Genomic DNA, 24,568 nt, shown 5'->3' on the forward strand with positions numbered 1-24,568 from the left:
GCAGTGGGCTAGCCTGGGTTACCCTTCTCATGGTGACGGTGGAAGTGCAGGAGAGCAGCCTCATGTTTCATTTGATATGATACTCACAGCGTAGTAACCCGTTCCCAACTTTTTGACCATTTTAGGCCATTTTAAATGTTTTTTCCATCCTTGATTTGTTGAATGCTTGCTTACTTCTTAAAGCGCTTTACATGTATTATCTTATTTCATCCTTACAACAACCTTATGAAATAGATACTCTTACTGCTCCCACTTTACAGATGAGGAAGCTGAGGTACAGAGAGGCTAAGTACCTTGCCTAGTGTCATCCACTTTATAAGTGGCAGAGACAGGATATGGAGTTGGGCAGTCTGCCAATACCCATTCTTGGTACACAAATGAAAGTACAAAGGATTGTGTCCACATCTCTGACTGTTGGAGTGTTGGGTCATAGGATAGTTGTCTCACTTACAGGAGTATGATTTTTGTTTTGCTGCCAATTGACTGGGCATCTCAAAGTTCCTGCTGGGCTAGTTTGTCCCTCCCACTCCAAGACAGTGAAATGCCAGGCAAGCTGGTGAGCTGCTGGAAGGCAGGCACCACTCGGTGAGCTTTGATAAGTACAGACCCAGAATTGGTGTGGTGTCAGCTGTGCAGGCCAAGAAACAGCCAGGGCTGGGGATGGGTGTGGCTGAGAGCAGTCCAGTCTGCTGGACCCGTGTGAGCCCAGGCTCCCGGCCAGCTCCAGGTCTGGCTGGTACCACAGACAGCATGGGCGTGTTCTACAAAGGACAACACTTCCTGGGCCAGAGGACAGCTGTGTGTGTGTGTGTGTGTGTGTGTGTGTGTGTGTGTGTGTGTGTGTGAGAGAGAGAGAGAGAGAGAGAGAGAGAGAGAGAGAGACCTTGCAGCCCATAGCACATTCAGCGCCCGGGCCCCCCACACAGTTTGAATGACTAGGCACAGGAGGAAGGGAGTGATTTCTGGGGACTGGCAAGAAGTGCAGACAGCTGAATGGAGGGTGATCATCTGAGCATTAGGTTTTGTTTTTGTTTTTTTTGTGGTACGCGGAGCTCTCACTGTTGGCGGCCTCTCCCGTTGCGGAGCACAGGCTCCGGACGCGCAGGCTCAGCGGCCATGGCTCACGGGCCCAGCCGCTCCGCGGCATGTGGGATCCTCCCGGACTGGGGCACAAACCCGTGTCCCCTGCATCGGCAGGCGGACTCTCAACCACTGTGCCACCAGGGAAGCCCTGAGCAGTAAGCTTTTTAAGGCTCTTGTCCTTTTTCCATTTCCATTGTTATCATTCTGCCAGGCTGAGCTATATGGATACCTGTTTGATATTTCCTGCTTTGAAACAGTGGGGGCAATGAACGGACAGGAAGAGAAATCTGGTTGAGTTTTAATTATGAAAAGCCTGAATCAAAGCTGGACACAGATGAGGTTAAATGGAGAATTTAGGATTTTCTCTTGTTCTGGATTGTTTTCAAGGTAACTGGTAGCTAGAGAGTATACAAAGCCATACCTGACTTTGACTGCAGTTATGGTTTTTGGTTACCTGTAGGTGTTCAAAGTTTTATCAACTTGTCTATTATGTATTTTGTGCCTAATGCTTTTTTTCTTTTTTTGCTCCAGGTTAGTAGCAAAGATGAAGATTTTCTTGACCTTTCTGTTGATGTGGAGCAGAATACATCTATTACCCACTGTCTAAGGTAACCTCACGAATTCTGACAGTGGTCTGAGCTTTTGATCAGGCTAGTAAGTACATGGGGGGAAAAATCTTGTGTTTCTTCAGGACATAATCTTCCTTTCTGTTAAACGAATATAATCCTATTATTTTCTATTTCTTCTTTCCTAAGAGAGATTTAAAAATAAGTGTATGTGGTCTGGAGAAGAGTCCTGCTGAGGAGAGAGAGGACCAAGTGGAAGTCATTAGTCATTACGTTTAAAAATAAGGTTTTGATCTTTAATACAGATGTGTGCTTTGGGCTCTCATCGGCCTCTCTCCCTCTCACACACAGAGACACACACAATCACAGAGTCACACAATTAAGTTAAAAAGTGCTACAGATGCCTACCATTACTTTCTTTTTCTAAGCTAATCTATTCTGTTGTTTAAAACATTATGGGAATTCCCTGGCGGTCCAGTGGTTAGGATTTGGAGCTTTCACTGCTGCGGCCGGGGTTCAATGCCTCGTCGGGGAACTAAGAATCCCGCAAGCTGTGCAGCGTGGCCAAAAAGAAAAGTTATGCACTTTTGAGCCGAGAACCAATGAGGGCATTACCTTTTCCTCCATCTTTCAGCATTGTATGGAGCTCACTTATGGAAAAAAACTTTCTCTTAATTAGGGTTGAGGAAAGGCAAGGAGCCCAGAGTATAAGAGCAACACATGCCCAGGATTACTGTAGCTATTGTGCATTGACTCATATGTTGAAAATGTGCTCAAAGTTGATGTAGAGGCACAATTCCCTTCTCCTGTCCTCACTGTCTTCTCCTCCTTTCGACAAGTGGTCATGAGCACTTATAATTAGCCCAGCACTGTTCTGCACACTGGAGGTCAAGGGTGAGCAGCAGGTATGCATCTCATGGCGCTTGCAGTCTAGTGGGGATCCATGGACAGGGATCCGTGCTTTGAAGGACATTAAACACGTCTAGAGAGCGCCTGGTATTGGGGGTGCCAGTGTAGACCAGGTGGCCAGGTGGGCCTTCCCATTACTTATGGATACCTCAGCTCAGAGGTGTTTGATTGTGTCACTGCAAGGCACTATTGATTTGTTTTGTTTATTTTTTAAAATTTATTCAAGTATAGTTGATTTACAATGTTGTGTTAATTTCCGCTGTACCGCCAGGTGATTCAGTTATACATATATATACATATATATACATATATACACATTCTTTTCCATTATGGTTTATCACAGTGCTGTAGTTCCCTGTGCTGTACAGTAAGACCTCGTCGTTTATCCAGTCTCTCTATAATAGCTTGCATCTATTAATCCCAAACCCCCAGTCCATCCCTCCCCTCCTCCCCTCCCTCTTGGCAACCACAAGTCTGTTCTCTATGTCTGTGAGTCTGTTTCATAGATCAGTTCATTTGTGTCACATTTTAGATTCCACATATAAGTGATACCACATGGTATTTGTCTTTCTCTTTCAAGCCACTGTTGATCTGTATCAGTGGGAATTGTGTAACAGAATTGTTCTATCAGGAGTTCAGGTTACTTAGAACTCTTTAGACTAGATTAAAGAGACTTGCTGTGGCCATTTGGCTGTTAGAAAGTCATTTTTCAGGGCAAAGGCACCAACTGCAACCTGGAAGAGCATCCTGGTCCATCTGAGGGTCATGTATTGTGTGAGCTGGGGGCTGATTACTCTCCAGTTCCCAGGATTCTGAGCCTACCCTCACCCCTTAGAGTTACTGCAGCACCTCCTGTTGGTCTGACGTTTCATCCCTTGTCTCCAGATGCCTTGGGTCCAGGTGTCTAGGGTACATTTGTTACCTCTTTGTTTGCAAAGCGTTTTGTGGGCCTGGATGGCCTTTCTTTCTTCTGAATGGTTCAGTTTATGGCACGGGCTCCTGATATTCCTGTGAAAAGCAGCCGGTTTTGATTTCCTCCGGGTTTTGTGTTCACAGGGAGTCGAAAAAGGTAAGGTTGTGCCAGCGCCGGTCGTAGGTGAGGGGGAGGGAGGAAAGGTATTACTTGCCCATTTCTGCTTCTTTGAGAAGGGGAGTTAGTTTGGGAGGCTGACTGTTCCCCTCCCCTCTAAGAAATTCTGGGCTGTTCAGAAGGGCAGATGGCAGTGACTATAGCTTTGAGACCAACCAGGTAAAGGGCTAGCTCTAGTTAGTTATAATTCCAAACTTTGGGGAACCTTGTTATAAACAAACGTAACCCAGAATTATGTTTCCCCCCGCCCTTTTCTTTTCCTTGGAGAAATGTATATATTGGCGATGCATACCTGATGAAGGCAGGCTAGAGGCATGTGGAGGCGTTAAAGCAGGATGGGTGGGTACGGAATAGCCTCAGAGTACCTTCTAAACAACATCAGATTCTCATCAGACTGTCCAGGCTGATATTCCTGAAGGGCCTGCCCCACCTCATCTTACCTCATCCTTAAAATAGACCTTGACTGACTTACCTAGACCTGCCCTCATATATGCCTAAGGTCTCACCTCCCCAACATAAAGAGAGGCCCTGCCAGGTGTCGCCATTCACCGCTGAGAGTTCTGTGATGGGGGTGGCAGCTTTCCAGCCTTTCCCAAAAGAACCAAGTGCAGGAGAAAGTTCCGGGGAGTCAATGACGCCAGCTGATGCGTTAGCCTTTTCTATTTGAGGCGACAGAGGAGGAATGATTGTGATCTTTTTTGGCCCCTCTCATGGTTTAATTTGCTTTGCATTCTTGAGGGTTTCTTTCTCAAACTAGAATTAGGAGTTTTCTTCTTTAACATCATGCCTGCCTATCTCTTCTGATGTGATACTTTATCATTTGTTTTGATTTTGAGAAAAGTTAAAAATCAAGCTAACATTGTAGGATTTAAATGTAAGATCTCTGCCACCTCCTTCCTGAAGGGCTTTAGATGATCAGTTACAGTGTGTTTTCAGTGAACTTTTGTCCCAGAGAAATGATGATATAAATGGTGGTTAATTCAGGATACAGGTCTAGAGGAGGCACTAAAGCCATATTGTAGCTGAGCTATGATTCTAATATTTCACATCTCAGCACCCTGTCTTAGGCAGAGTGAGCCATCTGTATCATAGGAAGATACTGAGAAAGTTTTTTTTTCTTTTCTTTTAAAAAGTTCAGGGATGGCCTCAGGCAAAAATACGTGGAGTTTATCTTAATTATCCCCCCCATGTCCTTTTCAGTATTTTTTTGTCTTTTGCTTCAGGGCCTTAGTCCCTCCCTGTGGTTCCTGCACAGAAATGTACCGTTCTCCTCAAAGGGCTCCACGTTCTGAAACCACTCTGCTCTTCCTGTGTCCTCCTGTCATTAAAAATTCCCATTCTCCCAGGGCCAGGGAGGTCAGCCTTTTAGTTCTCCCAAAGCTCTATTTTGTAAATTACTCTATTTTTAAAGAAATGTCTTTTCTTTTCATTTTGGAAACTTCCTCTATGTGCTAAGTTTACACGCATCCCCATCACACATCCATTGCCGTATGCTCATCTATTAGTTTCTCTGTTTCCCTCACTTATGTCTTGGTTTTGGTTATTATTTATATATGGTGCTTGCTAATATCTGACATGTCTTTCTTTTTTTGACCTTCTTTAATACTCTAGTCAGTAGTTCTCAAACTTTGGTGCATATCAGAATCACCTGGGGAAGTTGGTAAAAATGGAGGCCCAGGCCATATTCGACTTTTGTGAGCCTGGGCATCTATTTTTAATTAATTTTTCTGGGTGGTTTTCATACCACCAGAGTTTGAGAACCCCCGCTCTAGATCTGTGCTACTCAAGCAGGGGTCTGTGGACTAGTGCCGTTGATATCACCTGGGATCTCATTAATACGGCAGCATCTCAGGTCTCCTCCAAGAATGAGTGCATGACTCAGAGCCTGCGTCTTGACAAGATTTCCCGGTGCATGAGTGCATGTTAATATTTGCAAAGCATTGTGGACAGTGGCTCTCAGCCCACGCAGCATACTGGAACCACCTAGGGAGCTTTAAGAACAATAGTGCCTGGTTCTACCTGGAGAGATTCTGTTGTAATTAGGCTTGGGGGAGGGGGAGGGGCGATTGAGATTGTTTTTAAAGCTCCCCAGGTGATTCTGATGAGCAGCTGGGTGAACCACTGCTGCAGATTCTAGAACAAAGCTTCCCAGCTGGTGTGCCCCAGAAGATGGGTTTACAGGTGCGTGTAGATCCCCTCAGCTTCTGGGAGGCTGGGCAGAGCCTGGAGCTGCCAGAGAAGCAGTCGCATCGGTGTACCCCAGCTCATTTCTGCGTAGCACCATTATTTTATGTGGGTCATGACATGAAAATTATTGGGAAGCCTAGCTTGAGAATTCTTTTAAATTCAATTTTTTAGCTATTGTGTGGAGTGAAAAGTTAAGACTTTAATTAAAAATGTATCAAACATAGACATTAAACATGGACATGGTAGCTATCTTTACAACCTAGAGCCATCTTACCCAGGAACATAGTTTTTCTCCATTTTTTTCAAGTTTTCTTGTATACATTTCCATTAGGTTTCATAGTTTCCATTTAAAGGTATGTGTTTCATATTAGATTTGCTCCCAAAGTGTATTTTTAAAAAGTGTTTCATTTCCACTTTGATTCTTTCTAAAGAACTACAAAGAGTTTTGTGCTTTCCCAGTAACCTCTCCTCTGTGCTTTGTTGTAATTTATCCTGTGTCGAAAAGACCTCTCTACTCTCTCCTCTTCTCTTTGATTTTCTCATTGAAAAGTTTCCTCAACCTTTGTTGCCTGCTTTTGTTCCCACAACTGTATAGCATCACCTGACAGATCTGCTGTGCCTCAGTTTCTCGCCAGGGCCACTCTGTTTTCCTAACTTAGCCGCATTTTCCAATTCTCAACTCACAGGTGCTCCAAAAGCGTCACCCTGTCTCTCCTGTGTCATTGAGCTTCCAGCCAGCTAGGGCTGGGCAGGATGGTGGTTTTTTGTGAATCAGGTCTTCACATTAGGTACCAACTTCTGCTATATTTCTACGTAGTGGGTCTACAAAAACTTCTGTTTTTTTTGGCAGGGGGCGGGGAATAAGAGAGAGTAGAAAGTGTTTAATTCCTTATTTGTTGTTGTGCTTGCCTTATTCTGATTCTTTAGTTGGATAAAGAGATTTGTCTGTGGTAGACATTCCAAAAATGTGAATCTCCACCGTCACCCGGGCTCATCCCCCACTTCTCCTTGGTTGTTCCGTTCCACCCCAATAAACCGCGTGTGGGCCAAGAAGAGATTTCACATCAGTTACTCCGTGAAGAGCTGGCTAGTATGCATTCAGCTAAGTTTGAGTCTGTATTAGGCACCAAGCACTTGAAATCTGGGGGTTGAGTGTAATTGCCTTCTAAATTGTTTCCTTGCTTTTCGAGCCCCTCCAGTCCTTCCCCCAGAGCGCTGCCAGAAGTGATCCGAAAAGCACTGTCTGATGCTGTCGCCCCTGCAGAGACCAGTTAGAGAGCCACACGGTCCACGCAGCTTCTAAGAAGCGTGCTCTGTACCTTGCGTTCATGCCTTTGGGCCTCAGCCTTCGCTCTGTCTGGGGCCCTGGACTCTTATTCCCCTGGCTCACTTTCCCTTTTTGCGAACCTGACTCAGATATCACCCCTCGGGGAAATGTCCTGAATAATCCCAGTTCATTTCTCTGTCCTCTGTGCTTTCCCCTGGACTTTATACGCACGATTCTCTCTTTGTTCCTTTGTTCAGCCAACACACGTTATTGAGGGCCGTCATGGGTTGGGCCTGTTCTCAGTGCTGGGGTTCTAGCAGTGAGTGAGACAGACAGGGTCACTGCTCACACAGAGGGGAGGCGGGTGGTGCGACAAACAGGAGGGTGCTTCAGGTAGTGATAAGTGCTCAGAAGAAAACAAGACGGCAGCAGAGTAGGGGCTGGATGGGTTTGGAGAGAGTGGCTGGGGAAGTCCTCTCCAAAGAGGTGACATTTAAGCTGGGCTCTGAGCAGTGAGCAGGGCCAGCCATGGAAGCATCTGGAAAGAAGCTGTCGGTGCAGGGGAAATTGCAGCAGCAAATTCCCCGAGGCAGGGAGAGCGTGGCGCTCTGGAGCTACACAGAAGGCCAGTCGGCGGGGCTGGAGCAAAGTGAGGGAGATGGGGTGGGGCGGGAGGTGGGTCAGAAGAGCAGTCAGGACTCTGAGGACAGGCGGTCTGTTGGCCATGGTGAGAAATTTGGATTTTATTCCTGATTGCACCGAGAAACTATTGGAGGGTTTTAGGCAGGGGAGTCAATCGTGTGAGATGATTTATGTTTAGCCCTCAGTGAACACTAAGTGTTGCAAGTGGCTTCTTGCACGCGTCTCTGGTAGACTGTGAGCTGTGTGAGGGCAGGCGTTCTCTGCGGATCCCCAGCCCCTAGCCCAGGGTACTGTCTGTAGCCACTGGGGAATTTAATGAATGAACAACCTATGTGTTCTCTTGATAAGCTCTGTTTAAGCGGTCGAGTCATTGACACCATGTAAATACCATTTTCTATTTAATAAACCTGATCATTCTGGCGCTAGGACACTCCCTATGAATAAGGAAATGTCATAGACTTTTTCAAGACTCTGGGGTATTATGATATTCTGAATGTTATTCAGCCTTTGAAGCAGTACCACAGGAATGTTAAGTAGGATCTCAGTGACCAGAGAAGAATGAAAAGCCATGACATTTAAAAAATGAAAACCATAGGTAGGACAGTAAAACCTCATGGCAAGGTGAATACAGATACAACATCCCAGTGGCATTTGTTCTCAGGAGGCAGGCTGACGTTATCTTCCGGCGTGTGGGGAGGTGGGGAGTAAGGGCTTGGTAGACATCTCCTGATCATCTGGGACTTTCCTAGTTCAATATAAGGGCCACTGAACATGCTTTAAATTTTATTATCTTTACTTTTGTGCTCTTTGAAAATACAGACCACCTGAGACAGACCATTTTTCATTAACCACGTAATAAGGACACCTTGCATTTTGTATGACTGACATTTTTGGACTCGACTTTCACTGAAATGGTTGGCTTTTACTAGAGTTAGTATTTTTCCATTGTAATTTTTTAAATTTTATTTTGTATTTTTTTTTGCGGTACGCAGGCCTCTGTTGTGGCCTCTCCCGTTGCGGAGCACAGGCTCCGGACGCACAGGCCCAGCCGCTCCACGGCATGGGGGATCCTCCCAGACCGGGGCCCGAACCCGTGTCGCCTGCATCGGCAGGCAGACTCCCAACCACTGCGCCACCGGGGAAGCCCTCCATTGTAATTTTATTTCCAATTTACAGGTACTGCCTGTTAAACCCTGAATTTTTTTTCTGAATCAGTTGGAAATCCTAATTTAGATCTATCTATGTCCCATTAAATAAAGCTACACTTGAAAATCTCTCGTGGTGAAATCATAACCCAGCCCAGTGGACATGCTCTAATGCATCATAGCACCTGCTTCTAAGAAGGATCTTTTCTCATTACTTCTTTCCCCACGTTCACTTAAAAATTACCCTACAGGTAATAGGGGGTTTAAAACATGGGTGCATGTTGGACTTCTTTTAAGTTGAAAATATTTTTCTCTGCAGAGACTTCAGCAACACAGAAACACTGTGTAGTGAACAGAAGTATTATTGTGAAACGTGTTGTAGCAAACAGGAAGCCCAGAAAAGGTACGTAAAGAGTTTAGCTCAGGGGGTGGCTTTGTGTCGTCAGAAGGAGCCAGACGGTGGAGCCCGACAGATCTGATTTTTGAATCCCAGTTCCATGGGCTTGTAGCCAAGTAGCTTTGGAGAAGTCAGTCACCTTCCTCACTGGTAAAATAGGATAAGAACGCCTACCCGGGGAAGTTGCCCTTTCGTCTGATTGTTTGTTCATCTGTTTGTTCATTCATTCATTCAACGTGCCAGATACTTGTGCTGGGTAAACAAGTGGTGAGCAAGTATAAGCACTCTCCTCTTGGGATTAAAGACAAATTATAAAACGGATTTAGCATAGTACATAACACACAGTGGTCACCCGATAATATTGTTAGTATTGCCTAAATATTGGAACTTCTTATTTAGAAGACAGGCAAAAAGAAAAAAGAAAAAAATCATTTAATAAGGAATCACGAGGAAATCAGTATCATCAGTTTGTGGATAGGTGATAAGAAAGTTATCATATTCTGAGTTGATACAGGACCCAGAGCTGCCCATCTTTTTACCAGCACCAGCCAGTTCCAGCTCTTGGACAGTGTGAAATAGCCAGTCCTTCCCTGTATTCTGTCACCCAGAAGCCAAGAAACTTGACATTTTAATTAGCCTGTGAAGCCTTACTGTGAGTTAAGGTTACCCTGCCCACGGTTGTGGTATATTCGGGGTAACTCACAGACGCCCATTCCTGCCGCCTAAAACCCTCAGGGGTCTAGAGCTGAGGTCGAAATAGTTTCTCTGCCCAGTCTCCCAGCCCTCCATCCTCAGACATGCACATCTTTTCCTGGTGCATCAGAACTTAAGACAGCTTAGTCGCTGTGGTGGCAGGCAGGAGTTATCACTTGCTAGTGGTCGAGGAACTCACCTCTGCTCCCACCCATGTAACCTAGGTCTTCCTATGGGGCATGAAGGTGTTTTCTGTTTAGCCCTGGAGGTTTATACATTAAAATGTCATGTTCCTGAAAAATATAGGGTTCACTATAAATCTTATGTTTCTGATAATGATGTTATTTTGCTTATTTTTATGAACAGGGTTTTTACTCCATAGATTTCTGAGTAATATTCTCTTAAGATTTGTCCTTTACAAATAATATGCATTGAAAATGTGCACAAGTTGAGCAGCATTTACACTGATTCAGGACCTTCATAGAGGGGGTCCTGGAAGGCAACCAGAAAATCCTCTATTCTAGCAGCGTTATCCACGTAAAACTGTGGTCTTTGTGACTTCCTACCGAGGCATATTAATGGTCATCTAGAGAAAAAAGCTTTCCGTGTTTATGTAAGTTGGCGAAATGCTGCATCAAACACAAAAGAAAATCCTTTTCTGCAGGATTTCTCAAACCCCTCAGTATGCTAGTGTGCGAGGAGGAACTTCAGAATAGAAGGGAGCATTGTGCAGACTTGGCCCCAGAAACCCCACATCCGTTAACATCTCCAGGGCTCTCATGAGCCTGTTTGGGTAAATGTAGCCCTAAGCCAACCCTTGCGTTTACAAGCGAGGAACCTGAGAGCCAGAGAAGGGAAATCACTTGCCCGGAAGCACAGGGGTAGGGAGGGAGAGTGGGTCCAGCATGCCTGGTTACCTGAGGCATCCCTGCTGGTCGGTCCTCAGAACCTGTGCGTCCAGACTGCACCTTTCCGCTTGTCCTCTCCCCAACCTCCTTCTCTCAGAAACTCTCCCCCCTCGTCTCCATTGTCTCAGGGTGAGGGGGTTTGTCCAAATACTGTTCTCCCTGGCAGGCAGAGGGCAGTGGTGCAGAGCAATTGCACATACTTTCATTGGTACGAAAGTTCTGGGATGTCTCCTTTGACCAAACAGAGACACCCCCCCCCCCACCACCATCATTGCGCTTTTCTCTGCTGGCTAGGCTCCAGCTAGCCGAGCCTGTAGAAGTCAGCTCTACATAAGCGAGCATCCTTTCATTCTTGCGAGTGGTTTGGCCGTTTGCTGGTTTGAATTTTGTTGGACCCCTCCTGCTCTCCATTTGTGCAGGTGGCGTTGTATTCTCTTCCTCTCATGGGGGTTGGCTACCACTGATTTTCTACGTCATGGTTTCTTAGGATGAGAGTCAAAAAGCTGCCCATGATTTTGGCCCTGCACCTCAAGCGATTCAAGTACATGGAGCAGCTCCACAGGTACACCAAGCTGTCTTACCGGGTGGTCTTCCCCCTGGAACTGCGGCTCTTCAACACCTCCAGCGACGCGGTGAACCTGGACCGCATGTACGACCTGGTCGCGGTGGTGGTCCACTGCGGCAGGTGAGGGCAGGTGGGGAGCGCGGCGTGGGAGAAGCGGGAGGGCTGTCCCCGGGCCAGGTGGACCCCACCGCACCCTTCCCGGCTGGTGAGACTCGGCGGTAATGGTGCTTTGGGGAGTCTCCTCCAAGCTCTGGTTTATCTGTCACATCAAAATGAATCTAAATGTACATACATAAAATAAGTTAATAAAAAATAAAACAGTTGCGTTATAATAAAAATAATCTAAACGTTCTCTCATAAGGGAAATACTAAGTCTCCTTTGGATATAAATGACGCTTATGGAGTTTGAAATCACATGGAGAAAGAAATGTTTATGCTATGATTTTAATTAAGAAACCAGGTTACACGTATAGTATGATCTCAGAAGTGGTTTAAGATGTGTGAATAAAGACTGGAAGCAGTAGATGGAATTTAAAAATTTTTTGGCATTTTGAATGATTGAAATGTACTCTTAACAAATATTCTTTATTCCGTTTTTAGTCTTTCCCCAATATTCTATAATAAGTACATAATCAGAAAAAAAAAAGGAGTAAGAGAGAGGGCCCCTCGATGTAGAGAAGCAAAGTGTCTTTGCTGGAAGTCTTTTGAGGAAGTATTTTGTATTCCGTAATTTGGTGTAAAGCCTGGAAAAGTCTGCCGGAAATTCACCTCTTTGCTATCCTTTGCTCGCTGGGACGGGTTTGTGTCCCCTCCCTGGGATCGGCACGCCGTCACCCTTATAGGTTTCAGATTAGGGCCTGTCACAGAGCAGGTGTCTTTTCCTCTCCATTCTCCTGGATTGGGTTGTGGTGAACAGACCATTACCAAAAGGATGCGTGGTTCCCCGTGGAGGGATGGATTGATTTCTTGCCCTGTACTGAGTGGATGGTATCAGAAACTGTGGCTTCACATCTGAAGCACCTCATGTTTTGTCCCATGCAGAGTAACTTTAAGTCACGGGTTATTGCCTTACGTTCTCAGGAAGTTGTATTTGTCGGTCAGTTGTAAGCCATCTTTCTGTTTCCCCTGAAGAATACTTCTAGCGGTTAATTCTTTTAAAGAACATAGGGGTTCAGCGATCTGGAAACTAGCCATGAACACTGGGTTGGGAGGAGGTCTTGGGGGCAGGCAGAGCCTGGTACCTGGAGGGTCTCTGGTGGCCGAGGTGGGCAATGTGGACAGGAGGTGGAGAAGCAAAAGCAATCAGGTGTGTGGGGTACGCAGGGGTTTTCAGTATGGATCTCTGTGGGTGCTGACTCTGGTCCCTGGGAACGCTGGTCAGGGCAAGGCAGAGACCCACTTACGAGAACTGGGGGACAAGTAGGAGGTTGAGTTCTAGAACAGTCAGTCTCTGTAACTGGGGCACAAGGTCAGAGCAGCCCTGGCAGCAAGGCTGAGCTGGTGCCGAGTCACGCATGCTACTAATGAGGATTCTTTAAATTCCTCCCCACTAGAGGTGGAATTGTTCTCATACACGGAGCAGGTGGCTTCTGGCTGTGGGCTCTGGAAAGCTCTGAGGTTAGGGAGCTCAGCCCTTCCTTCTTGTGCCAGGACCCCCGGCCCACAGCTGCCTCAGGTGCACAGCCTCCTTCATTGATTTCTCCTGCAAGCATTTTTAAACCCTTGTTTCCTGGGTTCCGTAGCAAGATCTGAAGTTATAGCAGTGAACGGGACACACAGGGGCCCTACCCTCACGAAGCTGGGCATCTAGTGGGAAAGACAGTTAATAAGTAAACGCACCAGGCTGCTACCACCAAAACCAAACCACTGCAAAGTCACTTTATGATTGTGATTAGTGCCATGAGGAACGATCGGGGCAATGAGAGAGAGCAGTGGAGGCACCTCTTTAGGGAAGGTGGTCGGCAAAGATTTGTCTACCGAGATGACATTTGAGCTGAGGCCTAAGGAATGAAAAGAGCCAAGAAGGCAAACATGGGTGAAGACAGTTTCAGGCAAGCTCCAGGGGGCACAGAACCGAGATGGGAACCGTGCTGTGTATGAAAACAGAGGAGGCCTGTGGACTGGAGCTCGGGGGGAGGGGAGAGAGTGGCCCGACAAAGGTGGGAACAGACCCTTTGGGGCATGTTGTATTTAAAGAAGGCAAACTAAGGCAAATTCAGCTTTCCAATTTTGATGGTGCATCGAAAAAACACAGAACTCTAGATTTAGAGTTAAAAATTCCCTCAGTTGTGCACACCCAACTACATAGTAGCAGCTGTTTGGTTGTTCTTTCTGCTTTGTGTAATGTATCTTTCTGTTTTCGTGCTTGTTATTATACATTTTAGTGTCACATCTTTCTAAAACTTGAACCAGATCACGTCATTCCTCAAAATTCCCCAGTGTCTTCCTGGCTCACTCACAGCAGAGTCCAGAATCTTCGCCGCGATATCCCATTCCCGTCCCTCCTTCACCCCGGGCTCACTGGGCTCTGGCTGCTTTGCTGTTGGGGGAACACGCCAAGAACTATTCCCACCCCTACGCCTCCCCCAGACCTTTGCACTTGCTCTTTCCCATTCCCGACACTTCCATCACGTGGTCACATGGCTTCTCCCTCCCTCTTTCTCTCTCTCTCTCTCTCTCTCTCTCTCTCTCTCTCTCACACACACACACACACACACACACACACACACACACACGCCCCTTCCCCTTCCGTCAGGGAAATTCCTTCTGTTCAACTCTCCTGTCATCAGAGGCCTTTTTTCACCACGTTATATCAAATACCGCCTTCCCTCTATCGCTCACCATCCCATTGCTCTGCTATATTCTTCACGGCACTTACCACCAATTGAAATATATTTGTATTTTAGTTTGTTTATTACCTCTCCAACCCTCATCTCAAGCAAGTGGGGACTTCGTTTCGTTTTCTGCTCTTTAGCCCGACAGCCAGGATGGGTCTGGCACATAGTGGGTGTACCAAAATTATGTGTTAATATTCGTTGAATTTGAATGTCTGTTTCCCCCAGCAGACTGCGAGTCCTTAGAAGACTAAGATGAGGTTTTTCTCATCTTTCTCTTATACCCAGCACAGCTCCGGCCCCTGGGTGTCCCTCCGTGAGTTATGGCCGAAGGAATGTGGAAATAGACATATGTACCAAGTTCTCTGTCCTGAAGATAGAGGGTTCTTTTCCCTAGTAAATCACTGCATGTAGAGAGCTACATAGGGTTTTATGGAGAAATAGATGTTAACTTGGTGACTTTCTTTGTTCTTTTCCAGTGGTCCTAACCGTGGGCATTATATTACTATTGTGAAAAGTCACGGCTTCTGGCTTCTGTTTGATGATGACATTGTAGAGGTTGGTATGCAGATGACTGTATCAGAGAGAAGTGGGGCAGAGACGGTGTTTGGGGATGTGTGTGTGTGGACATTTTCTAAAGTAGGCCTGCTTTCCCATAATCTGACTTGAAAACAACTTACATTTCTCTCAAAACTAAATTCTGCTGCTCCCCGTTCTCTCCGGAAGGGGAGAAGGGGTGTGATCGTGGACTCATCAATACTGCGTTCTTGTTAATTGATCAGCCGTAGACGTGGGATCTCTTTGCCGCCCATGTGTAAGTCCTGTTTCCTACAGTGACGAAAGCCCTCTCTGGGACCAAATAATCAACTTCAAAGTTCTATTCAAATTCTTTTATTATACCAAATTTTTCTTGTATTGATTATTATTTTAAAATATATATTTTTTCAATCTGTTAAACCTGGAAATCTTTATATGATACCAAAGTATTCCACGTGTTCATTTTGTTGTAAAGGAATACTAGCTGGAGAGAATTCCACACTCAAAGACGTGGTCTCTTTTAGCCCACTTAAGGTAGCACTAAAGGGAAGAAACTCTGATGGCCTGAAAGAATTAAGGTTATTCCCAAGAGCTCCCCCAGTTTACCATTTGAAAGGTGGAAGTCCTGGCTTCTTCCAAGAGCGCCCACCTATGGTTGCTGATAGATTAAAGGGTGACTTTCTTCCCCAACGATATGCAACGTATGTAATCATGTCCCTCTGTCAGGTCTGTGGAGCTATCCATTTGCTATTGAAAGTTCCCAATTTTATGATAGTGTTTCTTACATTTTCTTGTGCATTCCATTAGTGTTTCTTTCCTTCTCCCAGGAATCATGTTGAACCGTTGCATTGTTTTCTCTTTTGCTTGCAGAAAATAGATGCCCAAGCTATTGAAGAATTCTATGGCCTGACATCAGATATATCAAAAAATTCAGAATCTGGATATATTTTATTCTATCAGTCAAGAGAATAACTTAAAGGACTGTGGGACTAATTCGAGTGGGGAAATGTTCAAAGCACTCTTACCTGGTTTCTCTGCAGACGTCCCTCTTCCCCAGCGGCCCACCAGCGGCGCGGCTCCGAGTTCAGGGGTCTGACTGTGTGACTCTCCCCCTTCGTTTTTCTACATGCAGCACTACTCGTGGTTTTATGTTAGTCTGAGGTAGAGTTAACTGCAATCAGATTGTAGTAAGTTTTAGATGAATAACATTTGCTAATTTTAGGATCAGGTACATGCCATGCCACTGGCTGTGTCTGGCTGAATTAGAATGACATTTCCTATGAACGTCGACAGTCTTTTTGGGGTCTTTGCTCATCTTTCTAAATGGCTTCCGGGGTCTCCTTTCAATGCATTCCTTTAACTTGTCCCTGGAAACACCGCTTCCCGTTTTTAGCTTCTCTGCCTCTTTTCTGACGGAAGGACAGAAGAATGGGGTAGATACTCACCTTTTAGAGCTGCAACTATAGCTTTAAGTTTTGCCAGTGAAAATGTTTAAAAGTGAGTAACCTCGAAACTGAATTCGTCCTCCGGGTGGAACAGGGCGAACAGAAGCCGTTCGCGGTTGCTAGCGGCTGCCCCGGGCTGAGCTCCCCCAGCCATGAGAATTCCAGAGGCTGAGGAGGTGTGGGGCTCAGGGCAGGCAAAGCCAGGAGGAGGTAGCTTTTGTGCCCAGTGGAAAGTTGCTTTTCTTATCTTTCTACCAAAACCAAGTTTCAGGAAAATAGCTCTATGCTCTTTGTTTTTAGTGATGCTTTTCTTCTGTCCTGTGAGTTGTATCTCCTTTATCCGGCGCTGCTAAGCTTCCCAAGGTATCTTTCCGATCCTACTGGTGTTCCGCAGTCAGCGGTGGCAGAGCTGAGACACCACAGGGACTGTCTTGCGCCCAGCTCTCCTTAGCTAGGCAGCACCAACCCCGTCCTTTCCCAGGAAGAACGAAGGCTCTGCACCTTTCCTCCCATCAGCCACATTGTACAGCTGTTCACGTTTTAGCATTTCAGTCTGTGTACTGCGGCCCTGGCAAGTTCCAGGGCTAACATGGAACCTTCCCTACAGGAGATACTGGAGTTAGCTGGGGATGCAAGTGGGTCAAAGGAAGTGTCAGTGGGCGGGTGGAGGGATGAACAAAATGGTGGCGTTTCTTTGGCTCAGACTCCCAGGATGCTTGACAAACGGAGTTTTTTGGAAGAACCTCATCTCACCGTAGTTACTTTTTGTTACATATGTATTTATTAAATCTTTTGAGTATTGGCACCTTTTATTAAAAGGGTCGATACGGTGTTTTGCTGTTGAGCTGGTTTTTGGTTTCCTACAAATGTTATGAGTTGTAGATCTTGGCTTCCTTTGGGAAGACAGTTGACTTCCATGCGCTATAATATACTGTGAACCTGTTATTTTGTTACCTAATAAATCAGCGAAGGAACATGCAAACTTGTGGCATAATGTGAACTAAAATTGAAATTGAAAATGTTACTGGCCATTTTGCGACAATTAAGAGCATAGCACTTTATCTAGATGAAAACTGGATTTCTTATCTTTGAAGTATCTTGAACTGTTTGTCGCTCACAACTTACATAAGCATGCCAACACTTCATCTGTTCATGCTTGAAGTGAAATGTTTTACTTTTCACTGGAGAAGACAAAAGCAGGGTGATCTTCACGTTATTGTTTTATAAAAGTGATGAAAATATACCTTGCCTTGTTTAGAGGTGAATTCATATTTATAAATAGTTTGTCTTTTTTTCCTCCACAAAACTTATGCAGTAATGGCGTACCTGGAAGGTGTGTTTTTATTCTCTTTTAAGGAGAGACACTTTCCAGTTGAAGGTGACTGTTAGAGGGAGCTGTTTGTACTATACATAAACCATATATTTGACTGCAGGTTGCAAAGTTTAAAAAAACCCTGATTGATCCCTAATATATTTGGAACTGATACATGAGAAAAACTATGAAAATTATCTTTGAAATGACTCTTGAAGCTAATTTATTAGAAAAAATTTTTTCAGTTGGAAGCCTAAGGAAATAATATCTGAATGCTATGTCATAGATTCAGTTTTTTTTTTTTGATGTGTAAAAAGTTCTTCCCAGTGACTTAACTGAAATAATGCCTTTTAGTAGAAAAGGTTAGTTAAAATTCAGTATTCACGGATAAATTCTTGGACTAGAAAAATAAGTATCGAAGCTAACACAGAGACACTAAAATGGCTGTGTGTTGCAGGAAAAGAAGATTGAAAAAAAGACCAAAACACACTTATCCGCCAACACTCCATCAGTTTTTTAAACTTCAGAGCTATCTGGGAACTTCTTCCCCCTTCCTCTTTAATAAACGAAAGAAACACGAGGCAGCTACATTTCCCCCTCAGTCATTTCACTTTATGTGAAGACTAGAGCACATAAACACTTCTTTATTTTTCATCCCTCATTCATTGTGTGAAGCAGAGATGGTGTGGGATGTGTGAGACCATTCTGAGGTCAACAATAGCACAAAGGCTCAGCAATATTCCCTCAAGTGGCCAGGGTTTTTGTGTGTCGTTTTCTGGCAGGAGTGAGCAGGCCTGCTGTATTCCTTTTAACTGCTGGGTGTTTTAAAATAAGTTGCAGTGTTTTCCACTTTAAAAAGAGAAGGAATATTTGCTTTATTGGTTACTTCTTGTTTAACATCTAGATTATGTTACCGTGTGATAAAAACCTTCATTTGTTTGAAAGTCAATGTTGGTAGAATGCTGACGCCCAGTCCTGTTATTCTGATGCGTTTTCCATTCCGAGGCAACACGAAGTGGGCTGGTTTGAAGAGAGCCAAGGGAGCAGCCCAAGAGGGTGGTGCTCTGACTAGGAAACCAGTCATATTGGTTTTATAGCCTGGTATATTTTGGATTTCAGATGAAATGGGGAAAAGAATGACAGAAATGGTCCCTGTGCATTTATTTTCATGGATACCCTTAATTCTCACGGGCATGCCTAACAATGAAACTATGTTCTAACTGGGGCTTAGGGCTTATTTTAGATATTGGAGTGTAGCTTTATTACAGATGGATTTTATCTTTAAACATTGCATTTTGATCAACTTTGTATATTCACGTGTATTAAAATATTGTGCACTAAATGTTTTGCCCTCGTTTGCTATTATATGGTCAAGGCATTTATCAGCACTAGTGTGATTAACTCACGTAAGTGGCATGGGTCAGGGAAAATGATTTCCTATGTTTCTGCCTAATTAAATTTGTTTTTCGGTATTGAATTAATTTATTTGGGCTTCCATTTCTGTATAACCAGAATAGTTATCTGTATTTGTGTGGCATTCATTTACTTGACTTTGTTGCTAAAAAAATTTTTTTTTAGTTTTCATTTAAAATAATCTGTACCTTTTTTTTTTTTAAAATGTAACCAATTCAAGCACTTCAAGCAGTAATGTCAATCTTGTGAAACTTCAATCAGTTTAACACCCTGCCTCCAAAATTGTTGGCAAAAAATAAATAAAAGAGGAATTCTCTTCCTAGAGAATTCTATCTCGGTAGCATTATACACATGGACTTAAAATCCTTTTCATAAAATGTGAGTCATTGGTAAGCCTCCTGTGCAGGTAATCATTACAAACCCAATTTTGAAGCATTGTAAAGAATATTCTGGTCATTGTAGTAATGGACGTGTAATAATAACGTACTGTCCACGTTCATAAAGTTGGTGTTCTGGAGATATCTCACCTCTTTTTTGATTGAGAAAGATCAGCACAATTAATCCAGAAACCTTTGTCTGGGGAAGAGCAAACTGAGACTATCAGTGAAAAAAAGAATTAGGGTAGGTATATTAGGCATCACAGTGAATTGCTTAGCAGCGATTTTGCAGTTACAAAATAAAAGATCCATTCCCAAAATAAGAAAGTGGCTTCCAGCTCTTTGATCCCATCAGCATTTGGTTTCTAGGAAAGGGTAGGAGTGCGGTCCGGGCCCTGGTGTGCTGCCAGCAGCCCCAGGCTTCTGGGCGGGGTCTGAGCTGCAGTGACCCCAGCGGGGTGCACACCGGTCCCTCCATTGGCCTGCCAGAAGTGGGGCAGTGCAGGCCCATGTTCTATGGTCTCAGAGTGTGGCCCTCCCAGGGCTGAGACTCAAGCTTGCTGTTAAAATGCATAAGACTCTTCTTCCCCCCAACCAGTCACTTCAAGGGGTCCGTGTGTGGACAGGAGATTGTCATTTGAATGCATTTTCCTGGGCCCAGTGATGGGAATAAGACGCAACAGACCAAGAGCGAGGCAATGTGCCTTGAAGTCTCCCGGTTTCCACCCATCTTCTCCCAGGGCAGCTCAGTTGAACCTGGCTGAGCTGGGACAGGCTTGCTGGGGAAGAGCCTGCGTCCGCCATGACGGCCATGGGAATGGAAGACGTCAGGAAAACGGGGTTTTCTTTTCTCGGCCTCCTGTTGTCCATCTGTCCTATAGGGCTTATAGGATAGGCCCGTCACCACCAGCACGACACAGTTTCTGGGGAATGAGAAGAGTTGCCCATTTCTCCAAATTTCCCTCCCTCTGTTCATTGAGACTTAAAACCCCTTGAACGGAGAACGAAGCCTTCCATTGCCATGCCTTGTATCCCCATGAAGATAAAAAAGCTTGCTAAGTCATTCCCCACCCCCCATCCCCGAGGGAACACTTTGACCGTGGAGATGGTACTCAGACCTCTTAGACTTGTCCTAGAGATGTCCCAAGTGGAGAGATTTTTAATTAAGCCATTATTTAGCACCTGTTATATGCTAGGCAAGGGGACAGGAGTTGGGGGATAAAAAGGTGAAGCAGATAGGATCCCTCTTCTAGTTCCCTCCCTCAGAGAAAAAAGTTTGCCAGAGAGAAATTTAAATTGTGGAGATAACATGTGGGCGGCGAAATTCATCACAATCTGGCTCATTTTGGTATTCAGCCTGGGTCTTCCTGAACAGATGGACACTGCTCCAGCTGGTGCTGTGGGTAAAGCAGCCCGGTTCCTTCTTGACCTTGGGTCCCCTTCTTGTGTCCCACTTTCCTCCTTGCCTGCTCTCCATGTTGCCTTAGGCTGCCTTTTAGCTGCTTCTACTAGGGACGACACAATTTTTTAAAACAATGCTTAAATCCATTAGGTTACAGTGATGGACTTGAGCATTTTGCCTCTTAATTCTCATGTTAAAAGAGCCAGAATATTGAAAGTCTTAACAGGATTTTATGAATAAATTATCTAAACGATCTCTTTCCATGATTACCAAATAATTAGAGCCTCTCCGAACTTAACCAAAATCAATCCAGCATGAGTTTTTAAGCTATGTGACTAATGATTTTATTGGCTTATCAACCTATGTTCCCTTTTTGGGTTCCCTTATGTTTTAATAGTGCGTTGAATAAAACACATTAGGAGCTTACAAATGAATGAAAAATAGCTTCATTTTGGTTCTAAGACACCAGAGTCAGAAACATTAGATTTTGTAAAAAGGATTCCTAATTTTCTACTCATTTCCCACGTGATGATTCATAATAAAGTATTTATTAACAACCTTGGGGGTATCATACTCATGTTGTAAGTTACATGGATGCGTCTTTCACTTTCTTCTCCTCCCTCGAGTGAGCATACAGGTTGTATCAAGGTGGCGTGGAATTCCACAGAAACTGCACGGGAAGGTTGGGCATTTGTGTTGTTGGTGGAAATCCTATTTTGTTCTTACCTCGTCCTGGTAGTTAGGGATCTTGGAGAAGAAAACTGAGATGCAGATTTGACTTGACAGGAAGCAAAATAATTTAATAGTTGAAACCACTATTTCTATATATTTAACCAAGTCCTCTTTCTATGATCCAACGCAACTGTTTTTGTATTTCAGAGAGTGTCTCTTAATTGACCTTGCCTGAGAGAACATTCTGTGCTGAGATAACTGAAAATAAACACAAGGAAAATTGGAGAGTGAGTCTTCTGCAGAAAGCTAGGTCTCTTCACTGTAGAGCCCGTCTTGGGTTGAGAATTGCCTGTTTCCCAAGCTGAGGGGTAGAAAAATATTTTTCAGTGGGTTATAAAACCTGTATAAAGGAGAAACCCATTCTCTTGCTGCGCCCCAACCCCATAGAATAGTTTGAAAACCCCGAAAAGAAGTTGTTTCTGCATATTTTTCCATCTTTGTTACCCCAAAGCCCAGAGAACCAGAAATAAGTATAAATTAGCCTAAATATGTTGTCTTTTCCAACTTTGACTTACAAGCCTCCAGCAGAAGTAGGCGTGAAGACTGCAGAATGGAGAGGGACCCTCCTCCTGGACATTTCATTGATTGTTCTGATCTTTGTGTCATTTGAGGGGTCTGCAAAGATCGTGAAGAACAAACTCACCGCAGAATCTGCCCTCAGATAGGAACTGGTAGAGAATGTAGAAGAATGAGGAGGTGGGGTGTGAATCTCAGGGGGTAAGAGGAGGGGAATAAGGTTGAGACCCTTCTGATGTGACACAGCATAGCTCCTGGCCTCAGGTCTCACTGCAATGTCTGTCCCAATCTGTGCCTTTGCCCTGCAGAGTCAGGAGGGATTGCAGCAAGCCCCACAAGTGCCCCTATCTGATAGACAACGTACGGACTCTATGCCCTTTCTGTCGTTGCCCTGACCTTGATCTCTAATAGGAGAATTTCAGACTCAAGTCAATAGTCTTGTGAAAAAGCCCTACTGGACTTGGAATTGCAAGCCCAGGTTCTAGCGTGGGCTGTCACTAGCTGGTGCCATCGTCACAGCATGTGCGGAAAGCAAAGGGTCAGGAAGCAGAAGGGCTGAGTTCGAGTCCTGACTGTAGCTTCCTGGTTGGATGATGTTAGAGGTTTGTCACCTAAGTCAGACGTTGGTCATAATGTTGGGTTTGGGATGATAATGAGAGGTGTTTGTCTGAAGGGCCCTTCTCAGGTCCTCAGGGAGGTAGAGACACAATTGCCAAAACAACAGAGAGCGTACGAGAGCTAGTTACTTAAAGAGGAAGTTGTGGGGTGTTGCGCTGTACTATTTCATTTAATTTAATCCCCACGACATCTTCCAGGCATAAAAGACAAGACTAAAGAGAGCTGAGGGGTGGCGGGGGGGAAAGCAGCCCCCGATAGCCAGGAAATAGCCAGCGATAGCTACACCTGGGATGTTTTCTGGAGCTGGCCCAGCAACTCCAGCTGGACCATGGTGTTTCCCGGTAGGACGTAAACAACCTCACAGGACACCAACCTCAGACAAGGTCGTGGTATAACCATGATGAAGTGAAACAATAAACAAGACCACTTTGTAATTTCACCTAAGCATGGACAAAAACAAGATCACTGCAAATTGCAAAATACCAAACACCCCTCTCCTGCCAAATCCCAGTCAGCGCTGCTGCTGTACCAGTGACGGCTTTAGCACTGCTCCCATCTGTCCTAGATGAGATTTATTAAGCTGCATGATCAAAGGATTAGCCCCCCTTCCTGACAGCACCCAGTCCAGAGTGAAACTCTGTTCCTTGAACCCTCCCCCAAACCACCAAACCAAAGCCCCAATCCTGTAAGTTCTAGCAGCCTCTTACTGAAATGCCCCCACGCTTCCACACAGTGTGTGGTCTCTCTGAGCTTTATTTTATTTATTTATTTATTTATTTTTTGCGGTATGGGGGCCTCTCACTGTTGTGGCCTCTCCCGTTGCGGAGCACAGGCTCCGGACGCACAGGCTCAGCGGCCATGGCCCACAGGCTCAGCCACTCCACGGCATGTGGGATCCTCCTGGACCGGGCACAAACCCGTGTCCCCTGCATCGGCAGGCGGACTCTCAACCACTGCGCCACCAGGGAAGCCCTCTCTGAGCTTCAAACACAATTTTGTTAAACACAGTTTTATTCCTGGAGGTCTGGCTGGAGAGCATGGACAGAGGACTGTGCTGGACTGAGAGATCAGACGCTTCCTGGGGTCGGCCTGTGTCTGCTGATCTCATCGTTGCAAAGGAGAAAGGGCCACACATTCAAGGTTGTCATCAGTGTCCTGAGACCTAATTGATCTTCAGTGACTCCTGCCCAGAGGGGATGCTGGTGGTGGGCTGGATGCCAAGTAACTTTGGATGAATCTGGACCTCGGTTTTTCCTAACCTGTAAAATAAAGTTAGAGAGAACAGGGTTGTGATGTGTAGAAACTGCTAGAAAGCACGAGAGGTATATAATGTGATTATGAGCAGGCTATGGTAAGACTGACAAGCTTTGTTCTTTGTTTATCTATTCCTGGCATCTCCACACCTACCCTTAGAATCCCTCAGGCTCGGGAAGAGATATGGGAACATATGTATATGTATAACTGATTCACTTTGTTATAGAGCAGAAACTAACACACCATTGTAAAACAATTATCCTCCAATAAAGATGTAAAAAAAAAAAAAAGAATCCCTCAGGCTCAGCTGTTTCTGTCTCTAGAGCCCTTGAATTCACTGCAGTGTCAGAACCCCTATTTGAGGCAGGGTCTGAAACCAATAAGATGGGGCCTGAGCTCCATCGGTAGGAAGGGTATAAAATCTATTTCAGGAATTCCAACTTTCTACAACAGGCAAGGTCACAGTTCTGTACGGACCTTGTGTATGTGGAAGAGGTTTTTAGAATCATACAGCTGGGGTGGCATAAGGGGCAGCGAGGGGTGAAGGCAGGTGGCAGAAGAGGTGATTGAGGACTTGTGCTGGGTCTAGTGCTCTCTAGTGGGAATGGCTTAAAATACCTCCTGATTTTTCTCAAAAGAACTGCTAGACACGTCTTGCTTTTATTTTATGTACATT

General features: G+C 44.9%; 1 protein-coding gene across 2 annotated transcripts in view; it reads left to right on the forward strand.

The window, feature by feature from the left end:
- The window catches only part of USP46 (ubiquitin specific peptidase 46), a 66,309-nt gene extending 42,927 nt beyond the window's left edge, over positions 1-23,382 (forward strand). Inside the window, exons 5-9 of one of the 2 annotated variants that reach the window (XM_029235287.1) lie at positions 1,615-1,691; positions 9,209-9,292; positions 11,375-11,572; positions 14,766-14,844; positions 15,694-23,382. In XM_029235287.1, coding sequence (XP_029091120.1) covers positions 1,615-1,691; positions 9,209-9,292; positions 11,375-11,572; positions 14,766-14,844; positions 15,694-15,795 — 540 coding nt within the window. In that variant the 3' untranslated portion in view covers positions 15,796-23,382. Of the gene's footprint in view, positions 1-1,614; positions 1,692-9,208; positions 9,293-11,374; positions 11,573-14,765; positions 15,090-15,693 lie in introns of those variants that run through there. The other variant, XM_029235286.1, reaches the window with a different exon arrangement.
- Positions 23,383-24,568: the final 1,186 nt, after the last annotated feature.

Source organism: Monodon monoceros, unplaced genomic scaffold (assembly GCF_005190385.1).
Source record: "Monodon monoceros isolate NGI ecotype Baffin Bay Population unplaced genomic scaffold, NGI_Narwhal_1 Super_Scaffold_20, whole genome shotgun sequence".
In the NCBI taxonomy this organism is placed as follows: Eukaryota; Metazoa; Chordata; class Mammalia; order Artiodactyla; family Monodontidae; genus Monodon; species Monodon monoceros.